Source organism: Phlebotomus argentipes, unplaced genomic scaffold, assembly GCF_947086385.1.
Source record: "Phlebotomus argentipes unplaced genomic scaffold, Phlebotomus argentipes genome assembly contig_5, whole genome shotgun sequence".
NCBI classification, from domain to species: Eukaryota; Metazoa; Arthropoda; class Insecta; order Diptera; family Psychodidae; genus Phlebotomus; species Phlebotomus argentipes.
Genome location: NW_026776165.1, coordinates 8,884,735 through 8,902,870, shown reverse-complemented (window position 1 = coordinate 8,902,870; position 18,136 = coordinate 8,884,735). Strand labels below are relative to the sequence as shown.

The following is an 18,136-nucleotide window of genomic DNA, read 5'->3' as shown; positions in this document are numbered from 1 at the left end:
AGAGACGCAAAGAGCATTTCTATCTTGGGGACTTTTCTCCCAAGTTTCGGACTGATCGAAGTGTGTATGATTAGGGCGCCATAAAGTGTGTGTCTCACTCGTTAAATTAATAACAAATTTGTGTGACTTCCCCACACACACACACACACACATACAAACTGAAATTGTATTTATCGATTTACCATCTGTTGAGCAAATTTAGTGTGTCTCGTGTAGTTTTAGTTGCTTTTTTTTCACTTGGCGATTCCGCCATTCGCGTTTGAGCGATAGAAAGAGTGACGCCAAGCCATTGGAAGTCACTCTGTGCGTCCATCATTGGTAGTTTTGTGTTTTTGCAAGTTTTCCGTGTAGCGCAAAGTTAAAATAAACAATACCCAGAATGCGCGACCCAATGAGAATTGTGAGTAATAAGACATGAAATCATAAATCTTCCACTTTAGACCTCCAGATGTCGGTCAAGAATATCAAATGGGTGGAAATAATTCTGCACAATTTATATTATAAAATAATCAATCCAAGTTTTTCTTTTCGTCATCGACGTCTAATCATTGAGAATGAGAAAGGCATATAAAATGCACTTTTCCAATTTCGCTCATAGTGGTGAAAAAAATTGACAATAAAGGAATAAAGCTTTAATTGAAAAATTGTCACATTTGCAAAAGCTACTAAATCACTTTTAGCATTGCAAAGATCAAAAGATATGTGATGGTGATTGAAAAAAAAACTATTGAAACGTAGTGCATTTGTTGAAGTTTTACACACTTTTTTCTTTAATATGTCTAGCAATTTCTCAAGCCATATAAGCAATAGCAGTGTGACATACACACGAAGTGATCAAATGGGAAAATACACCTTGAAAATGGTATTAAATAGATGAATAATCATACCAAACGTCTTATTTGATATTGAATGTGTGATTTAGCATTATTTATTAATCAATGAAATGCTCTCACAGAAAGGTTTGATGGAGAAAAAGATGTTCAAACATGGAAAAACAATTAGAATTTGATATTTTGTAGAGAGATAAGATTGTGACCAAGGTGATGTGCATATTGCATTATGCTTTTGTGCAATAAACTCAGTTCTTTTTGTCAACATGAAAGCTGAACAGCAACAAAATTTCTCTACAATGTCTCAGAGCTAAAGAATTGATCTTTCGACCCTTTGATGGTATTTTAAAGTAAAATATTCACTTAGTTTTCTTTTCTATGAACTCTTATGTTAATGTAAAATAACAATGACTTACATGTTTATTCTCAAAGTATTAGCTTTTTTTTGAAAAATTTGCAAACAATCTCGTTCAGTACTTTGAATATCTTTAGAATAGAAGTATTTTACATTCGTGACAAAATACTTTACAATGCGTTCATCTTAATGAGAATATTACACCACAATCTTTTGTGGTAAATAAATATTGCTGATTGAAAATTATTCAGAATTTTAGATAAATATATTTCAATGGATGACAAAGTTTCAGACAGCAAAACACTGCACTCTTCGACAAACACAGACTGAACGCACAAAAATGTCTCTGATTTGATTTGGTTTGATTGAAAAATTGCAAGTTTTTATTTAATTAATAAATACTCTGAAGTCTGCATTTCTATACAAAAGTATTAATTCCTAATTGAAGATAAAACTTCGATGATGTGGAGAAATCAATATATTTTTCATCATTTGATGCTTGCACTCAATACGTATGAAAAGAAAATCTAATGGACATGTGACAAAATTGACCTATTTTCTTTTGTCCTTCTTTGCTTTTATCACCTGAATGCACCATTTTTTTCTTTTGCTTTTTATCTATCAGAGAAGCTTCTATTTTCCCATAAATGACAAGAAATGGAATATTCTGTAAAAATGTGTGAATCAATGATTATCACAAGGAAACTATCAATTGTGAGTGACTCGCTTTCGATGGTGTGTTTTGCAGAGTGTTTGAGAAATGTGGGGAGCATTTGTGAGAGTCAATTTCCGCAACTTTGAATAATAATCCAAGTTAATTGCATAAATATACGGTAGTTTACACTCATTCTCCTTCTACATAAGACGATGGCGCGTGTTTTTGGTGGAAAATACAGACGCATATTAATAGTAAAGAATCATGGATACAATAATATACTTTATAATATAGATGAAAATGTCTGATGAGCAGTTTATTTGAATGGTTGAAAAGGTTGATGATAAAAGTGACAAATCAAATAATTTTCCTATTAAGATATAATAGGATTTTATTAACTGAATAAAAATCTCTACAAAACTAAGTATAAAATGTATTGTGCGCTAATATAGTGTGCATATGACTGTAATATCGGATCTATTTAATATTCTCGTGTCTTTCATTCTGAATGCGTAGTGTGAGAGAGTCAAAAACAGGAGATAATGAGTTGATTTTCTCAATGGAGGTGAAACTCTATTTATATACAAATAATTTCTTGTGAGAATTCTCTTCATAGTTTTCATATGAAGAAATAATATAGAATATATACATTCTCAAAAGTCACAAAAAGGGGGGAAAAACTTTTATTGACATTGAAACTATATCCAACTTTTTGGCGCTATTTTTTGCATTTAGGGCTGGAAAATGTTTCTGAATATGTTTTGCTTGAGGGCATTTGGGGGTTATTTAAGGAAGAAAAGTTGGAAGTGCTTAAGTTTCACGATGGAGTTTGTGTGTATGTTGAATTCTCAACAATTTCCATACAGCTAAGCAATGACTATTGGTGCTCACTCTGAAATTCTTTCAGTCTCGTGTTGACATTCATTGGGACGATAAGTCTCTTGCTTTTGCAGCACATTTTCCACGCGATTTCAGTGAAAAGTCTCTCATACTTTATTGCATTATATGTTTTTGCTTGAAAATTATATTATTGCAGAGTGAGAATTGAGCACAAGAAGTTGGTGGAAATTAATTGTAAACATAGTTGGTTTATCTTTGTGCGATAAGACAGAGATATATCAGTGTTTACTTTCGAGAAACACTATCGATTTTTTTTTATTCACTGCGAAGTTGTGAAGTTTGTGTGCAGTTATGGAGCAAAAATGTGGCATTACAACAAATCACTTCACACTCCAAATAATGCAGAAAAATAGTTGATACTGAGTTGATGCTATTGCCAAGTCTGTGAAGCAATTAGTAATGGAGTCACAATCGGGGAATTTCAACAGTGGACTTATACGATGGATGCAGAGATGCAATTTGACATTGTGCACTTGAATTGAAAATGGATGTACAAAAGCGGGATTTTTAATTAAATGTCAAATGTCTAATTAAATTACAGATCTGACTAACAAATTTCTGCATCGGCAAATCCATATTCGTTTGCAGTGCATCGTTGTATAAATCATTTTAGCTGTTCTGATTCCTATAAAATGTGTGTTGATCAGAATTTCATTTGCTCCGTAACATTCAATGACTCTTTTGTCATGAGGAGTGATGAGATGAAATATGGTGTGTTGCTAAATAACGTGCTGAAAGTTAAATGACTAAAAGTTGGAATTGCGTATTTTGTCACAATAAAACCACGCATGAATGGTCTGACAAATCTAATTAAAACTAATTGGCAATTTCTCATTACATTTTCGGGTTTATTAATTAATATATTTCAAAAGTTTTTTCCTACAAATATTTTTGTGGCAAATAATCCTACTCTGTTCTTTCAGTGACGATTAATGAGAACTTTGTGTATTGATTTATTTAATTAATAATTCATTTTCGTATGAAAATTCATGATATAAAATTGAAATCCATATTTTTATCTCTCAGAGTCCTATAAATTTTATTTATCATCCTTTAAAGACATCAAAGCCAAATATGAAAAAGTGTAATTAATTCTTTTTTCTGCCACAAATGTATGTCATTGACTTTAAGCGATGAAACATTGTAAATTCACAATGTTCCTTAATATAAATGTTCGTCTTTCGCAAAAGGTTGAATAATTCGGATTCTGCGTAAACACAGTTAAGAGTGGATGACTTTTGAGAGGGAAATTTCACTCTCATTCAGAATATCCATTGAAAGTGAAAGAGAATTTCTCAGTGTGGGAAAGTGGAAAGTGAATTTTCCACTTTCTCTCTTAAACCAAACATTGCATTTTCGGGAAAAAGGGAGAGAGTATTTTAGGACGTGGAATTTCGTTCTGCTTCCTTCGTCAGTGACAATAAAAATACATCGAGGAGTTGTATATAAACATTATGGAGTGGAATATTCACTTGAATAAATCACTGAAAGATTGTGATTCTCTAATATTAGACAGAGAAGTTTTGTGCCATCAGATATATTTAATCCTTGATCGTGACACGCTTTAATTCATTGAAGCACGCACTGATCTACTTTACGGTCAAATTATGTTAATTTTTCGTGAATTATTGCCTCTCGTTATTTGCTGTTTAAACTTTAGTCATATTAGTAACTTATCCGGAAGATATTAAGTAAAATTCCTTAAGATATTAGGATAAAGACTTGCAAGACTTGAAAATTCTTAAAATTGCTGTTGAACTGAGAAATTACATAAGAAATAGATTAAATGCAAATTTTATATTCATATTCAGGTTTCTTTTACTATCCAAACAGTTAAAGTAGTAACTAAAATGTTTTTTTTCTCTCTCTCTCTCAAAAATAATTTCATAATGTTATGAAGCGTCTAAAGAAGTGAATTAATGTGCAAAATGACAACCAACTGTTGCTCAAATTCTCTTGACTTTATTCAATTATATTCCATTTTAACTGCATGAGGTGAAGAATACTTGAACTTTTATGTGTGTTTTTCGTCTCGCGTGTGAATTCTCATTGAAGCCAAAATAGCCAAAATATTGCTGACCAGAACACTGATAGTATTCAGATGAATAAGAATGAATCTGCTCTCGCCGGACGATGTGCACTTTGGCATGAGGCGAAAGAGCATCTGTGCGGGAAGTGTGACGAGTGGAAATGGTGCGATCGTGGGTAAAAAGGAGAAGAAGCGACGCGGGAGTTTGAGTGAACCCGTGCCATCGCGCAGAGCGTCACTAGTTCATAGGTTTCACAGCCATTGACATCTTTCTTCCACTTCGCACATCCAAGTGTTGCTAATGAAAGCTGAATTTCTCTCTGTCATTTTTTTTATCAGGTGGTTCAAACACATCTCCGATGCCGCTGAGGCGTACAAGGCGAGAACACGCGGCAGTCATGACATAAATCCAGACTCGGCGGGCGGAGGATCGAAGGAGAAGGACTCCTTCGAGATGACGCCGGAGCGCACAGATTTGCCCGCTTTGAGTGATGACAGGCGCAAGTCGCAGAAGCACCAGCAGAAGCTGGAGGAAGATGGACGGCGGGAGAAGCTTAAGAAAGACAGCGAGGAGAGTCGAGAGTCGGCGAATGATGAGGATGAAGGCGTCGATGAGGAGGAGGATGAGGAGCGGGATGAAGAGGAGAACAAGAGAGCTGAGGAAGAGGATGTGACGAAGCAGAAGTTCAACGGTTTGTCCAACTCTTGCAACACACGCACGCTCACGCAGCAGTGCTCACTGGTGGCGCCCAGCGAAGTGCAGGTCACCGTCAGTCCCTTCCTCACAGCCGAGCCCGTTCTCACGCCATCCGGTAACTTTTCAATTCAATTAAGAGTTTATTGAGTTTATTTCCCACTGAAAATGTGCGATTTTGAATTCTGTACCAAATTCTCATTCATGTTTTTGTGTGCATTTCTGTGCAGAACGCCTGCGACGATTGGATGAATCCATCAAGAGCATGCTGGCGGAGAAGCAACAGATTGTTTGCGACATGTTCCGAATGCCAGTGGAGCACTTCTCGGCAATTGCTGACATCGCTGGCCAACCGGAGGCGCCAAAGGTGAGTGCGCATTACGCTGTGCTTTTCTGTGTTTTTTTCTTTGTAACTCGTGCATGTGCAATCAGTGTCTAAAATGTGTCTCTTTCCCGTAAAACACACACAAAGGCTGTCTCATTTCAGGATCCCAGTGATTTGGTGTTGGCGGCATTTGCACAGGTGCAGTCACTCACGGAGGCTCTCAATGACTACACGCGCGTGAGTCAGATACAAGAGATCAGCGCCGTGTCTATGTCACTCTGTGATGACTGCCACAGGAAGTCCGAGCGCCGGGCGCATCCTGTGCTGCAGCGCGAGGACTCTGTGCACGAGGATGAGGATGGCTATTGTGAGATTGTCGAGCTGCGCTCTGTGGCGCCGCCAGTGCGTGCCGCCGTGGATCAGCTGAAGAGGCGCAGCACGAATTCCATTCCCGAGGAGACAGAATCTGAGATGCAGTCGGAGGCGCAGCAGAGTCGCATTGAGGTGAATGAGGCGTACGTGGGCGCCGGCGAGGATTCCAGGAAGTCCGCTGAGCGGGAGAAGGCCGAAGAGGCGCCGGTGGCGGCAACTGACTTCTGTGGCCAGAGCAGGCTTCTGCACACCAACTCTCTGGCGCCGGCCGTTCCCTGTCACCTCATTTCCAGCCACACAACTTCCCTCAATGCTCTCGTCTCCCAACTTTTGGTCAGTACTTTGCTTCCTCGCCGCTCTGGAATGACTTGAAAATGTTGTTTTTTCTTCCCTTGCGTTTTGCAGCCAAAACTGAATGAGCGCGACGTGGAAAGAGAGATGCTGCGTCGGGAGAATCAACACTTGCGTGAACTCATCAATTCGATGCACGAGCGAGAGCGTGTTTTAGTTACAGAGGTGAGAATAAAAGCAAATCGTTAATTAATGTTCAATTATCTTTATTAATTTTGTCTAAATAGATAGAAATACAGTAAATGGCAACGGAATAAAGCACCTTTTGCGGGATTTTTTTTTCTATTGATGTTAAATTTAACATTTGAAAATTCATTTTTTTTTTTCTAATTTCGCGAAGGAAACACCGCCGAAGGACGTTGATGACGCTAAGAGGTCTCATGCTGACGGTCCACGTGGAGGATGTTAAGCAGCAAATACTGCACAGAATTGCCCGCAATGTTTGATGTGAATATGTTTAGTTTTTTTTGATTTCCCTTTCGGAAGCACACTTTGCCAACTGCATTTTGGGAGGGAAAATTGCTGGTTGAAAAAAACAAATTTGAGTTTGCAATAGCATTAAAAAAAAATAGAGCAAAATAGAAGAATAAATATTGATAGAATTAATAGTTAAATGTTTTATGGAGAATTTGACGTGTCACCGTAAAGTGTTGTAATTGCAATAGATAAAAAGAGAAGAGAAGAAAATATGAGAAGGAAAAGAAGCAGTTTATTCCGAAAGAAATATCAATTGATGTTGAATATCTGTTGTATTGTATGCATAAAAGAGAGTCAAAAAGATTTAAGAATTACCGAGAGGGAGAAAATAGTTGAAGAAATAGTTGCTGAACACAAAATCATCAAACGTCTCCCATTTATTCACACCATTCATTCAAGTCTGTAATCGTTATAATGGTGAAAAGTCACAATTGTCGTGCATTTTTAAGACAAGCGAAATTAATGCAATTCTCATGAAACATTGCGCATAATTGGCAATTTCTTGCAGATACGAAGGAGAGCAGTAAAATCTTAAATATATAACAACCATAATAATATTAAAATAACGTAATGTTTGGAAGAGAAAATCATAATTTTTTTTTTAATAAACTAAGAACAGTGAAGATAATTTTTTGACAAATGTATTTCAATTGATGCCTTATTTATTTGCATGTTTAGAAATTTTTACACGAGAAAAAAAATGAATTGGCATTAAAGAATAAGTCGAAGTAAAATTGATGAATGAACTAATTTTTAATCATTGCATAAATTTTTTCTATATATTGGATGACATGAAAAGGCCTAAAAAAAAGAGCACCCATTTTTGGGAACAGCTAATAAAAGAATTGGAGAAAGAAAAAAAACAGTAATATGTAAATCAAAACCGTGAAATTTTGTACTATTAAATACAAATCACGGCAACGGCCATTTGGGCAAGAATTCCCTGGCCGTAGTGTTAAAATTTAAAAAAAAAATCATGGCAACATTTTTCTGTGTAGTATTTTAATAACATTTCTTTTTTTCAAAGAAATATTTAAATATCATTTTAGGAGAAGGAAAAGAAGCTTTCTAGAGAAGCACAATTAAGTAAATCATCTTCCATTTAAGTTAAAAAGGAAAAAATACTATGATATCGTATAGTCAAATAATGATAAATGTTAAAAAGAAGGATATTTGCATGTTTTGATGATGAGAAAAAGAGTGGTTGCTTTCAAGTAAAACACGAAAAAGTATATTTTTCCCTTTGATTTCGTATTATGTAAATATTATTTTTCTTATTCAGATAATATTTCCTCTTTCTATCAAATCCTTTCTTTCGTGTTACACATTTTTGTCTCCTCATTATTGGGAACAGTGACAGAGAAAAAAAAGTTATTATATAAATTGAGGAAAAAATGTAGGTTTATTAGTAATATCGAATGAGTATTTAACATTTACTGAAAAAAAATGTTGCGGTGGATATTTTAGAAGGGGGAACTAGATTAGCGAAGTGAGATTAAAGAATAAAGTGTGTATGTAATGTGGATGGACTATTTATGAGAATACAATTAACTTAAATAAATCAAGAATATTATGTCACTTGCGTGGACTTATTTTTTTCCTGCGCTAATGTGACTTTTGAATGTGTATTTTAGCCATCAATCGCCAGGGAGCGCTGCAATTCGACTAGAAGAATTTTCTTTTTTGCAAACTGCTGTCAAGTGCCGTCTCAGTAGTGACCGTAGAGTTTGCCAGCCGGGTTGCTCCATATTTCACATCGGCAAAATTGCAATCGGAAGTCTTTCCACTCCAAATTTTCACTCTCTGCTGCATTTTCACATCACGCGTGAACGTTTCCAGTGTGCGGCGATTGGTGTAGTCCCGGAATAATGCAGTGCAATATCAGAAACATCGTGCAGTGCGCGGCAAAGGTGAGTTTCTGTGCCTGTGTTGTTCAATAGCTCTATGGCGAGTCTTTGCGGTTATGCAATCTAACCCCCAACAAATTGTGACTTGCCCAAGAGAAGGTCACTTGGGGGCGCCTGATAAGGTGCCACCGTGGGGCCAATGACGTGATGTGATTTTTTTTTCACACAGACAAACCTCGTGCTGCGGAATCACCGGCCAGCGCTGGGCTTCCTGGGCAGGAGGCACTACACCAGCGGCGAGGAGGTGGATCTGGTGGTGATTGGCTCCGGACCGGGCGGCTATGTGGCCGCTATCAAGGCCGCGCAGCTGGGAATGAAGGTGAGTCCGACAGCGCTGCTCCGTGAGTGACACTGACATCTCTTTCCGGACACCCTTCTTGTAGACCGTGTGCGTGGAGAAGAGCGACACCTGCGGCGGCACCTGCCTGAATGTGGGCTGCATCCCATCCAAGTCCCTGCTCAACAACTCCCACTACTTCCACATGGCGCACTCGGGCGACCTGGCGAAGCGAGGCATCCTGGTGGACAACGTCCGTGCGGACATTGACAAGATGATGGACGCCAAGTCCAAGTCCGTGAAGGCGCTCACCGGCGGCATTGCGCAGCTCTTCAAGAAGAACAAGGTGCACCTGATTAAGGGCCACGGCACTATCACGTCGCCCAACGAAGTCACCGCCAAGACGGACGCCGGCCAGGAGGTGGTGAAGACCAAGCGAATCATGATCGCCACGGGCTCCGAAGTGACTCCATTCCCAGGTGAGCCGGTCGGACTAAGACGCGGGGATTAAGAGTGGCTTTGAAAGTGATATCGGATGCATTGATTCGCTATTTTTTTGGATTTGGACTGAAAGATAGCAATATTTTCGTTGGATTCAGCGCAACCAATAACATAAATGAGAATTCATTTTTGCGCGGAATTTTGCCTTCTTTTGCAATTTTTAACTCTCTTGACGAATTAGTGCACAAATTGGATGAAATTTTTTGTAAAATTAGCGCTACCACATCTTTAACACTGTGTTAATGCCCCTATAACATGTTTCGCTGTTCAAAATCACACAATTATGATTGAGATATCCATATTTGAGCAATGTCAACTCAAGATTCTCGCTCTCTTTTGGCCCGCAGGCATCGAAATCGACGAGAAGACCGTGGTGTCCAGCACTGGAGCGCTGAGTCTCGAGTGCGTGCCCGATCGCATGGTGTTGATCGGAGCCGGCGTCATTGGCCTGGAGCTGGGCTCCGTGTGGTCTCGCCTGGGCGCCAAGGTGATCGCTGTGGAGTTCCTGGACAGCATCGGCGGCGTGGGCATCGACGGCGAAGTGTCCAAGACGTTCCAGAAGGTGCTCACGAAGCAGGGCCTGGAGTTCAAGCTGGGCCACAAGGTCACCGGCGCCACGAACACGGGCAGCGGCGTGAAGGTGGCCATCGAGGGCGTTAAGAGTGGCACGAAGGAAGAGGTGAGCATTTTCTACCATTTTTACCGACAATTTTCGGTATATTTGCAAAATTTTCGCGTGATTAATATTCCTCCTCCGTGTTCCAGTTGGATTGCGACGTGCTGCTCGTGAGCGTCGGCCGGCGCCCGTACACAGACGGCCTGGGCCTGGAGAGTGTGGGCATCGTGCGGGACGACAGGGGTCGCGTGCCGGTGAACGGGCAGTTCCAGACCATTGTGCCCAGCATTTACGCCATCGGCGACTGCATCCACGGCCCGATGCTGGCGCACAAGGCGGAGGACGAGGGCATCGTGTGCGTGGAGGGAATGCTGGGTGGTCCGGTGCACATTGACTACAACTGCGTGCCGAGCGTGATCTACACGCACCCGGAGGTTGCGTGGGTGGGCAAGAGTGAGGAGGACCTGAAGAAGGAGGGCGTGGAGTACAAGGTGGGCAAGTTCCCCTTCATGGCCAACTCGCGGGCCAAAGTCAACGACGAGACGGACGGATTCATCAAGGTGTTGGCGGACAAGAGCACCGACCGGATCCTCGGCACTCACATGATCGGTCCGGGCGTGGGTGAGCTGATCAACGAGGCGACACTGGCGATGGAATACGGCGCAGCTGCTGAGGATGTGGCGCGCGTCTGTCACGCTCATCCGGTGAGTTTCTTCCTGAGATGGTCGATTGTTCGCTGAGTGACATAATGTGTTGTCTTACAGACATGCTCGGAAGCGCTGCGAGAGGCTAACCTGTCTGCCGCCTTCGGCAAGCCCATCAACTTCTAGAGAGAATCCCAATGACGTGATCTGTAAATAGCGAATGGACCTCAATGGCACTTTACTTCTGTTTTTCTTTCTAATCACCTCAAATCATCCCCTCCAGCAGAATGTACACACACAGACAGTGAGAGTAGAGAAAGAAAGCCATTATTCCGAAACAATTGCGTCTGTCCCAAATTGTCCAGGAAGTGTGTGCGTTGCATATATATATGGTTGCCAACGGCAACGCGGCTTTGAAAAGTCATCGACTGGTCGATGAAGTGGCGCCGCTGTCCCAAAGTCGACCAGAGGCCATTTCTCGTGGCAGTGGCTGGGAGAATTGCGCAAAAAGCCCCCCCAAGAAGCCCCAAAACCCGTAAAAGAGTGACGTGGTGGACAGAAGGAGCACCGGCAGAAGGTCTTTGGCACGTGTGAACTGTGATAGAACGTCTCGGGGAGCGGCTAAAGTGGCCAGACGTGTGGTATGAATCAATCGGGACCCGGACGATCTTCAAAGTCATTTGATGGGCATTATGACCCCCTGAGGCAGTCTAATTCCCATCCGGATAACATGAGAGGTAAGGATGCAAGCCCTGCACGCACTTTCTGTGGTGTTTTGCCGGAAAAAGCCGGGCGGAGTGTGTGTTTTCCTCACCCCGCAGCTTGACAGCACAACCTAACCTCACTTGGCCGCTTTGCGAGCTGGCGAGCGAGAGAGGAAAAACAACATTGCGAAGAGAAAGACGTGATTTTGCCTGCAAAAAGAAAGTGGATTGCAACTTGTGTGGATGTGGTGGTGACACCTTTTTCTCTCGCTCGCACATCGCGATCTCACCTGAGTCGCGCGACTAACGGAACTGCCAGCAGACGAGTGTGGTGTTTTTTTTTCGACTCTCTTGTTGGGCCAGGAAGAGAGCCATCAGAGAGAAAGCGTCCGGGAGTGCTCTTGGGTAACGGCAGTGCTCGTATTTGCAGGTGTTCACCACCAGCCAGGACGTAGTGTAGCGCTGTCGGCGGAGGCGAAGGAGTTCATTCCAAAAAACAAGATGACAAACGACGTCGGCCACCATCACCAGGCGCCCGGACACCATCCGCCGCACATGGGGCCCATGTACCACCACGGCCAGAACTACCACCATCCGCCGCCGCAGATGCCGTCGGCGGGGCGGCAGTTCCCCGCGCCCATGAACCACCCCTACATGCACATGCAGCAGCACCAGCAGCAGCATCAGCAGCTGGCCTTCATGCGCCACCAGCACATGAACCACTCGCTGGGCATGTACACGGAGATGCAGTTGGCGCAGCAGATGCAGCGCGCCACGGTGCAGGATCGCATCAACTCCACGCGCCACGTGATGCACGTGCCGCGCGCCGTGCAGCACGAGGCGCAGAACAACTTCGAGGGCGGCGGCGGCGGGGCGGCTGAGCATCCGTCGCACGAGGAGACGGCCGCGCTCGACATGCTCTCGCACATCATCAAGCAGCTCACCGACCAGCCCGGCATGTACGAGGAGGTGCAGGTGAGTGTTGAACTCCAATTGGCACGTGAGCGTGTTCAATTCACTCTTATAGATGCAATTGGACTTGACAACTCACAGACAGTCCACGACACTGCTTTTGATCGATTTTTGCGTCCCTCAAAGCTTCTAGCAATCAGAGACAATAGTGGGATTAGGATTTCAAAAGGACTTTTAGATGTAACACAAATTATAAAGTATATTTCAATTTTGTCTCCCTTCATTATTGCCCCCCCTAAGAAATTGAGAAATTGGAAGCCTCGCATCTTTCTAAAGTTTTCATCGTGATGCAGAGCGCTCTTTGGCGACAATTTAACACTTAACGGAATAGAAAAGTGAAGTATAAGCCTTGCGACAAATTTAGTTCGAGAATTTTAACAAGATGAACAAGACTGATGACGTCCTCTGATTAAATTAATAAGAGCGTTGCAGAGCAATAAATTATCTATGAATTTATAGATTAATTTTCTCGTTTTCTTCACGAAACACACTGAGCTCCCTCAGCTTTGGAGAAGGGTTAAGAAACAGTTAATCGCCCGCGCAGCGACACTGTTGAAAAAAAAACGCTAAGTGATAAAGACTGATTGGAGTGCCTCAAAAGATATTAGAGGTCACAAATGCCTGAGGGTCAGAGTGAACAGAAGTGTGAAGCTGATGAGCACTCGTCAATTGTCGAACAATTGTCTGCTTTGCAGGTGGAGATCAAGGAGATGTTCGCTGACTTGATGGGCAGCCGCTTCGTGATGAGCAACGCTGTGGAGCTGATCTTCGACCACAGCATCAATGAGTCCAACTTCCGCTACATGGGAGCGCGCCTGTGCCAGCTGCTCGACAGCCTAAGTCTGCAGCAGAGCAACGTGTTCCGCACGATGCTGTGCCTGAAGATGAACCACCACAAGATGGAGATGGAGCGCTTCATGCTCAATGAGCAGCACGTTGTGCGCGGCACGACGCTCTTCCTCGCTGAGCTCTACATCCAGATGCAGAACGACGGGGCGCGCATCGGCGAGATCGGCGAGTGCATCGTGAGCTCTATGGCGCTCCTGCTCAACAAGCAGGGCCCGGAGAACGTCAAGTGCGTCTGTCAGTCGCTCAAGGTTCGTCACATCACTCACAATATCCATCATTCTAACATTTTCAGTCATTTCCACCTGAGAAAAAAACCGTACTGAAAGGCGATTGCAGCCATTTCGAGTCTCAAATCAAGTCTTGACCTAAGTCGAGTTCGTTTCGACTTGGTTTTATCTTTTTTTTTCCCCGGTGAAAGTAAGAATAGAAATGAGTCTCAATTCGGAGTAATTTCAAGATTTTACAGATTCTTAAAAAATAGTCAAAATTCAGTGTAAATTTAAATGGTTTTTTTTTCAATTCTTTTGGTTAATAGTAATTTCCGGGTGTAATTTAAATCAATTTCGTCTTCGGCATAAAAATAATGTTTAGAAACAAAAAGGCTCCATTAAGCGTTTAAACATCTTAGTCAATCTTCTTAATTTGGCGCTTTGGGTCGATTTACAGACTGTTTCTGACTCTCTTTGCCTTGCAGCTCTGCGGGTACGAGCTCGAGATCGACTGCGGCGCTCTCCTGGTTGGGATCCTGAGCTCACTGGCTCAGCTGGAAACGTCTGTGGACGTCTCGACGGGGCGACTCATTCGTTCCGTGCTGGATCTCAAGGCGAACCGATGGGGGCGTTCAGCGCCAATTGGTGAGTCTCTCTCTCTCTCTCTCTCTCTTCAGCTGTCCAAACAAGGGTGCACAGAGAGTATATAATAATATCTGTTCTTCTGTTTGGAAATCTTGCAAATGCATTTGATTGACAGTGAGTTTGTGGCTTCCTTTCAGCTGTGGCGCCTATTCAGGAGGTCAATCACTACGACTGCAACGATTCACCCGTCTTTTACGGACCCGATGGTCAGGTTCTCACGGAGGAGGAGAGTTCCTTCCTCTCCGCTCAGGCCTCAGCGTATCCCAACAACAACAACTTTGAGGAGTACCTCGAGTGAGTTTCCGCACATGTCAACAAAGGGAAATTGTCTCTGAAAAACAAAGAAAACCTTTCCTTTTTCTGTTTCTTCTGCAGCAATGATGGCGATGAATTGGCCGACGCAGAGCCTGAAATGGACCTGGAAATTCAATTGGCGTTCCGTGAGTTTGTCCAGACGCAGAAGAAGACACCATCACATATAAAATAGGCGCGCGAGCCAGCAAAACAAGAATCAAGAAAAAAAATTGCATGCTTCTCTATGTCGGCGAGGTGGTTTTTCAGTAACAATTAAGCAGAAACCGGACGCAAAGTTGGACAATTTTGCCGTTTATAGTGTGTTGCAGAGTGTTTTTGAACAGGCCCAGAGAGAAAGTGAAAAACAGAATAAATATTTTTTTTGGTAATTATTTTGAGACAAATTTTGTAGATAACCAAGTTGAGAAAGCTTCGTTCTTTTTTTTTATCTCTAAAAACTACTTATTTCCACACATTTTGCAATACTATGTTTTTTTTTATAAGACAATCTTCTCTTGGAAGTACCATCCATCTCAATACAGAGCCTTTGTGTTGTATAACATTTTCGGGGAAAACTATTATTCATGGTAGAGAAAATGGAGCACAGATTATTATCATTACTTTCAGCAATAAATATTAATGGAATAAAAGAAGAAACACATGAATTTGGTCTTAAAGGCACACGAATTTGTAAATTTCTGAGTTGATTTCTTATGTTGCTTCTGATTTCTTTGTTTTACAATTGTTTTGTTCTCATCTACTTCTGCTAAAAGGCTTTCGAGTTAATAAAATTTGGTTTTTTTTATAAATAGATAAAACTGCAGAAAAAAATGAATTATAACCAATTTCATAAGAAGTGAAAGAAATAAAAGTGCTGAAAAATCATTTCTCCAAAAAAAAACAAACAAAGGGTTTTCTTTTCATCGTATTAATTTAAGAAGGAAAAAAAAAGTCTAACAGAATCCTATTCATCGCTGTCCTTGGAATACAAAGAGATTTTATATGTGTTTTTACTTCATTTGCTATCCCTCATCCTTAACCTAATGAAATTGCATTAAATATATATCCGCGTCTCTTCACATTTATAAATTAACACGCCAGTTTTGTGGCTGGATTAGGCTGAGATTCTGCCTCAGAAGATCTGCGTCTGCGGCAGAACCGCGCCTCCCGGATGCTCCTCTGGACTGTGCCGCTGTTTCTTGCGCTTCTTCTCCTTTTTGCGCTTCTTCCGCTCCTTGTCGTCCTCATGCCGCTTCTGCTTCTTGTGCTTCTTCTCGTGAGTATCAAGACCAGCAGCATCTGGAACGGAGAAGATTGCCAATAACACCAATTTTTAACTTCCCGCTATGGAAATTAATCTCACAAAGCAAAATCAGTCACTTTATGACGTTCTAATCAATTTGTTACACCTTCAAACGCAACTGAAGAGGTATAAAAGCAGTCGTTTTGCGAGGATTCTCGCTTAGAATCTCTCTTCAAGTGCACAGAACTCTTTTGAAGTCTTCTCGGCTTAGCTTATAAGTGTACAGCGCTTTATCAGACCATTGGATGTTAGAGACGATTGCGTCCATCCAGAAAAGAGTCAAATAAAATATCTTGTTGGACTCCAAGAAGACAATTAAGGAGTAATTATGTACTGAGAAGTAAACCTCGTAATTTTTCAATCCAGAAAAATGTTGGATTATCGCTAAAGAGTGACCAATCCGAAGAATAAATCAAAAAGGTCAGGCAAGCAAAATGAAATATTTTCCACCTATTGGAAGCCTGATCTTGTTCTAATTTCTATCAGGCTGAATGTCAGAATGGTTCTAAGGAGTGAAAGTCTACAAATCCGTGAAATCGATAGAGCATTATGGATGGTATTCTAATGAGATATGTTGGCTTCATTAACTAACGCGATGGGCAACGCACTGCAATTCTGTGACAGATTTTGTGTGTATTGATTCCGAGAGCTTCAAGCTGTTCAGCTGAAATGGTGGCGATTAGAAAGGCTCTCTTCTGACGACACGAGAAGCATGTCGCGAGAGACATGATGTATGGTGTATTCTTAGGAAAATCAGCAATCTTCCTTGAGGATTCTCGAACGGCTTCCCAGTGTTTTTTTTGCAATGGAAAACAATTCAAAACAAGGTTTAAATGCCAGACGCTCACCTATGACGGACTCCTGGGGCGTCAAGCCGTCTTTGTGCTTGTGCTTCTTGTGTTTGTTCTTGTGCTTCTTGGCGGGTGCTGTGTTCAAGTATCTGTAGTGCTCAGGAAGTGGTCCCGGATGCAGTCTGAAACCCGCGAGCTGAACACTGGTGAGCGAGAGCAGCTCCTTGCCCACGATGGGCGGTTTGTCGATCACACTGCGCAGCGAACTGTTGTCCGACTGTCCGGGACCGTCGATCACGCCCGGGAGGTTGGGCAGAAAGGAAGACAGCTGCTCCTTCACCTTCTTGCCGCTGTACTTGCTGTAGGAGTGCTCCAAGTTGTTGTATGACATGAGATTTGTCGCCCCCGTGACGCCGCACTCGCCTGGAAAGAGGAAGAAATTGACGTGAGAGGCTGCAAACGCGTCCGGAAGGCGCGCGCACTCACTCGGAGGCTCCTTCATGAGATAGAAGGGACCGCTGTGCACAATGGAGGGATTCTTCCCCAGCGAGATGGTTGTCTTCAGGGTGCCGGAGGAGTCCTGCGATCTACCGCCACGCGGGGAAGATTTTGGCGAGTAGGAGGATTCCACCTTCCGGAAATCGGTCATCATATTGCCATAGTTAAACATCACACTTTTCGTTTCGTTTCACCCGTTCTCGCTACGATACAACATCAAAATCACGCGCCAGATCGCGCAGGAGATGCCCCCGCGCAGGAATGAACCAAAAAGGCGCCCCCGAAAGTCCCAAAATTGCCAGAAAATGGAGGAAAAAAGAATGGGGAAAAGTCACACAAACATTCACCACATTCAACTGTTTGCCAACTGAAATTTCACCCATTTCAAAATGACCGTTAGCACACTGCTAACACTTCGAGGGTCCACAGATGAAAGAACCTCAGTTTTTTCAAGTGTTTTCCCCTGCGAATTGTGCATTTCACATGCCGTTTTCTGACAACGGTATTCCCATGCTGTAAAACTCTAAACAAGAATAAATGGAATAAATTCAAGAGAACAAGAGAAAATTACACAGACTGAAAAGTCTTTGAGCATAATTTCTATACACAGAAAATGTGGAAAATTCACGTTCGACTACAATTTTGACTCTTAATTTGAGTTTAAAAAAAAATGCATAACTTTACGTGTTTTATTCATATTCCAACGATATTCTAGATATTTCGATGACTGTTAAATTCTGAATCCGAAACGCTAATTTGTATCTTCTGGAATACCAAAGACTTATAAGGATCTTGAGATAACACACTTCACACATAACACATTTGACTCAGAATGACTCCCACTGGGAGCTGTTATTATTATAAGCATAATTATAGGTCTCCTGGCACAAATCATGTTCAGATGTGTTAATTTTCAACATTTTTCAAGCCATAAGACA

At 42.0% G+C, this 18,136-nt stretch overlaps 4 protein-coding genes across 5 annotated transcripts in view; 3 read left to right on the top strand and 1 right to left on the bottom strand.

Annotated features, from left to right (window-relative positions):
- Positions 1–7,851, top strand: part of LOC132265518 (uncharacterized) — a 45,477-nt gene extending 37,626 nt beyond the window's left edge. Inside the window, exons 20-24 of the mRNA XM_059766215.1 lie at positions 5,109–5,581; positions 5,694–5,830; positions 5,936–6,493; positions 6,566–6,676; positions 6,852–7,851. Of these exons, the coding sequence (XP_059622198.1) occupies positions 5,109–5,581; positions 5,694–5,830; positions 5,936–6,493; positions 6,566–6,676; positions 6,852–6,920 (1,348 nt within the window). The 3' untranslated portion in view covers positions 6,921–7,851. The remainder of the gene's footprint in view (positions 1–5,108; positions 5,582–5,693; positions 5,831–5,935; positions 6,494–6,565; positions 6,677–6,851) is intronic.
- An 868-nt stretch (positions 7,852–8,719) lies between these two features.
- LOC132256521 (dihydrolipoyl dehydrogenase, mitochondrial) lies at positions 8,720–11,274 on the top strand. Its single transcript, XM_059752985.1, has 6 exons — positions 8,720–8,898; positions 9,065–9,214; positions 9,279–9,651; positions 10,021–10,352; positions 10,439–10,993; positions 11,054–11,274. The coding sequence occupies exons 1-6, from the start codon at positions 8,857–8,859 to the stop codon at positions 11,117–11,119; spliced, it is 1,518 nt and encodes a 505-aa protein (XP_059608968.1). The 5' UTR covers positions 8,720–8,856; the 3' UTR covers positions 11,120–11,274.
- A 100-nt stretch (positions 11,275–11,374) lies between these two features.
- Positions 11,375–15,263, top strand: LOC132256522 (polyadenylate-binding protein-interacting protein 1). Its single transcript, XM_059752986.1, has 6 exons — positions 11,375–11,670; positions 12,068–12,612; positions 13,305–13,706; positions 14,153–14,312; positions 14,450–14,606; positions 14,688–15,263. Exons 1-6 carry the CDS (start codon positions 11,577–11,579, stop codon positions 14,797–14,799), a joined length of 1,470 nt encoding a protein of 489 aa, XP_059608969.1. The 5' UTR covers positions 11,375–11,576; the 3' UTR covers positions 14,800–15,263.
- Positions 14,980–17,587, bottom strand: LOC132256523 (mediator of RNA polymerase II transcription subunit 19). Of its 2 annotated transcripts, XM_059752988.1 has the most exons (3): positions 17,187–17,587; positions 16,758–17,123; positions 14,980–15,905 (listed from the first exon to the last, which is right to left on the bottom strand). In XM_059752988.1, the coding sequence occupies exons 1-3, from the start codon at positions 17,368–17,370 to the stop codon at positions 15,739–15,741; spliced, it is 717 nt and encodes a 238-aa protein (XP_059608971.1). In that variant the 5' UTR covers positions 17,371–17,587; the 3' UTR covers positions 14,980–15,738. The 2 variants fall into 2 exon arrangements, with proteins under 2 accessions (XP_059608971.1, XP_059608970.1); XM_059752987.1 differs by having other exon boundaries at positions 16,758–17,587.
- Positions 17,588–18,136: the final 549 nt, after the last annotated feature.